We start from the raw sequence: 3,169 nt of genomic DNA, 5'->3' as shown, positions 1-3,169 counted from the left end.
CGCGCACACACACACACACACACACACACACACAACACACTTGTATTCTTATCCATCCTACATTGTATCTTCATTAATTCTTTTCCTTTCTCTCCAACACTATATCAGTATTTATATATATCTATCTCTATGAGTATATTGGCCTCACTTCCCGGCTGTATTTCCCAATGTGGCATTGAGTTTGTGGTAGTTCTCACCTCTACATTTTTTTTGTTTTACCCTTCACAGCTTACTGGTGCTAAAGCTCAAAGACTGGCTGTGGAAATCCTTGATGTCGTCAATATGATTCTGTTGGGTTCGCCAAGTGCCAAGGTTTGTTTCAAATTGCTTTATATACTTAAAACTTTTGACATTTTAAAACTGATAAATGCATGTATGCACACACACACACACACACACACACACTCTGTCTCTCTCTCTTTCACACACACACACACACACACACACACACACACATTTGTCCCTCAGTCATATTTTAGCCTTCAACACGTGGCATTAAACCATCTCCCCTTCTCTTAGATATGCTTTCACTCAAGGAGTTTTCTTTTTCCTTTCTTTTTGTTTTTCTTTCCTTTGTCCAGCAAGTCACATGATGATCTTGCTAATACCAGTGTCATGAAAAAAAGCACCCAGTACACCCTGCAAAGGACATCCAGCTGTAGCAATCATGCCATAGCTTGCATTAGGCCTGACCCAGTTCTGCTGCTCATCAGACCTGGTCAAACTGTTCAACCCATACCAATATGGAAAATGGACATTAAACAATGATGAAACTATGATTTCACTGTTAGGCTGCAGTAACATTAAACAAATGCATTTCCTTGATTAAAGTACTACCAAGTATTACAGTGTTAGCCAGTGGCAGACTGGCCAGCTTGCTCAATGGCAAGTTGGCCCCTGCACCATTAGAATCCATGTTAGTATCTAAGGGGCCCATCCCCGCAAGTTTGAGAATTTTTCATTTACTCCTGGAAGAATGCTGTGTTTGTAGACAGTTGAAAAGAATACTTTTAACAAAAAAAAATTAAATGATAGCATTGTAGTTGCGTGTGGGCCCTCTTAATCTCCTGGCAACCAATATTTTTAGACTTGGTCCGCCACTGGTGTTAGCAGTACTATCCATGTAAGCATTCTTCTCTCATGCTGTATCTTTTGGTGAAATGATGGTTGAATTTCTCCTCTTACAACATGTAATGGTGTCAGCTTTAAGAAAACTAGGATTCACTTAAGTTTGTGGCATTTGACATTATCGGAAATGGTAACACTATAGGAGTTACAAAGTGTCTTCTTAAAGATTATGGTCCGAGTGAATCTGTCCATGGAAAATGTCATTTGAATCTCTTGGTTTCATACACTTCCCAGACTCTCAGTGAAGCCTTCTTAAGCAACCACTGGATATGTGACAACAGTAAACTATGCATACATACGAGGGGGCACTGAAAAGTTCCTGGCTTTAAGGATATCACGAAAGGCCTGGTTGGAGGCCCAGCCTTCCAAGTTTTTTTTTTTACAGAGCATAGAAAAACTGAAGAATTGCTGCTATAGTTGTGTGAATCTGAGAGGGAAATATGTTGAATAAAATCGTATTTAACTGATCCTCCTGTATTTTCTTTTATCCAAAGCCAAGAACTGTTCAACATTCCTTCAAACATGCTTGCATGTATAACTAGGATGTTCAAACACACGAACAAAAAGTTAAAGAGAGAGAAATATGAAGATGAGGAAAACTTTTATTATTATTTTTGGCATAATGACTCTCCCAAGACAAGATTTCTTTTGACACTCAACTTCACATCAAGAATTTTGCAAACAAAATAAAGAAATGAAGTTAAAAAAAATAATAAAAACTTTAAAACATCTGATGTCAAATAATTCCATGTCAAATCAGGGATGTCAAACCAAGTGGTACCGAAACAACTGTGCCAAAATGTCTTATACATCACTTAAAGCTATGTTTTTCTCCATCATACTTGCCACAGTTAATAGCTCATATTATATGTCATCTTTTTTATGTCCACCCTCCAGGCGAAGTTCCAGTTGAACAATGGCTATACTAAGCTTCTAGAATCTTTAAAATGTCTGGGTCAACCTTCAATGGACCTACTTAAATTAATTTTAAATTTGGTAAGTAATGCGTATTTATTTTCTTCTGAGAAAAAAAATTCATGGGACATTAAACTGTTTGGAATGTTTCCTGAAGGTGCAATAATATCTGTCTTGACTTTTATACTTAATATAAAGCATTGTGAAACAGTTATTGTGTTTAAAAAAGTTACTGATATGCAAGTTTGTAAATAAAGTATAAACAGAAGCAAAATAAAGACAATGACTCATATAGCTAAATATGTATCATGCTTAATGTATATACACTGTTGATAGGCCAGTTATTGTTACATTCATCCTGAGATAACATCTCTTATGGATGTGCTGTATTAAAAACAATAAATATCAGCGCAAAGAGGCTGGAAATCATCTGGTGCATTTGTTGGCCACTGCTTGAATGATTTTTCACTTCTTTTCAATATTTACTGCACTTTTTACACATGTTATCTCAGGACAAGTAACTGGCCTATCAGTGATGTATTTATTTATGAGAAGAAGACAGCTATTTTAATTTAATACTGCATCAGTTATGTTTATTGAGTGGCTTATATTTTTTTCTTTGTGTTTCAATATTTTAAATTTAAAACTTTCATGTCAAGAAAAGGAAAGAAAAGCTGGCTCCATCCGCACAGATTTAAATAATTAATCAGTTATTTACACCATTAAAAACAATTTAGTAACCAACCAGTTATTTTTTTCAAATGATAACATTGTGAAAAAGAAATTGTGGAATGTGCAAACAGGAGTGGCTGTGTGGTAAGTAGCTTGCTTACCAGCCACATGATTCTGGGTTCAGTCCCACTGCGTGGCACCTTGGGCAAGTGTCTTCTACTATAGCCTCGGGCCGACCAAAGCCTTGTGAGTGGACTTGGTAGACGGAAACTGAAAGAAGCCCGTCATATATATGTATATATATATATATCATCATCATCATCATCGTTTAACGTCCGCTTTCCATGCTAGCATGGGTTGGACAATTTGACTGAGGACTGGTGCAACCGGATGGCTACACCAGGCTCCAATCTAATTTGGCAGAGTTTCTACAGCTGGATGCCCTTCCTAACGC

The 3,169-nt window shown here is 36.9% G+C and overlaps 1 protein-coding gene across 1 annotated transcript in view; it reads left to right on the top strand.

The window, feature by feature from the left end:
* Nucleotides 1-3,169, top strand: part of LOC106874635 (neurobeachin-like protein 1) — a 116,109-nt gene that overhangs the window by 45,976 nt on the left and 66,964 nt on the right. The window contains exons 9-10 of the mRNA XM_014922430.2: nucleotides 229-312; nucleotides 2,026-2,124. Coding sequence (XP_014777916.2) covers nucleotides 229-312; nucleotides 2,026-2,124 — 183 coding nt within the window. The remainder of the gene's footprint in view (nucleotides 1-228; nucleotides 313-2,025; nucleotides 2,125-3,169) is intronic.

Source organism: Octopus bimaculoides, chromosome 8 (assembly GCF_001194135.2).
Source record: "Octopus bimaculoides isolate UCB-OBI-ISO-001 chromosome 8, ASM119413v2, whole genome shotgun sequence".
Taxonomy (NCBI): domain Eukaryota; kingdom Metazoa; phylum Mollusca; class Cephalopoda; order Octopoda; family Octopodidae; genus Octopus; species Octopus bimaculoides.
This window is presented reverse-complemented; position numbering and strand designations above follow the sequence as displayed.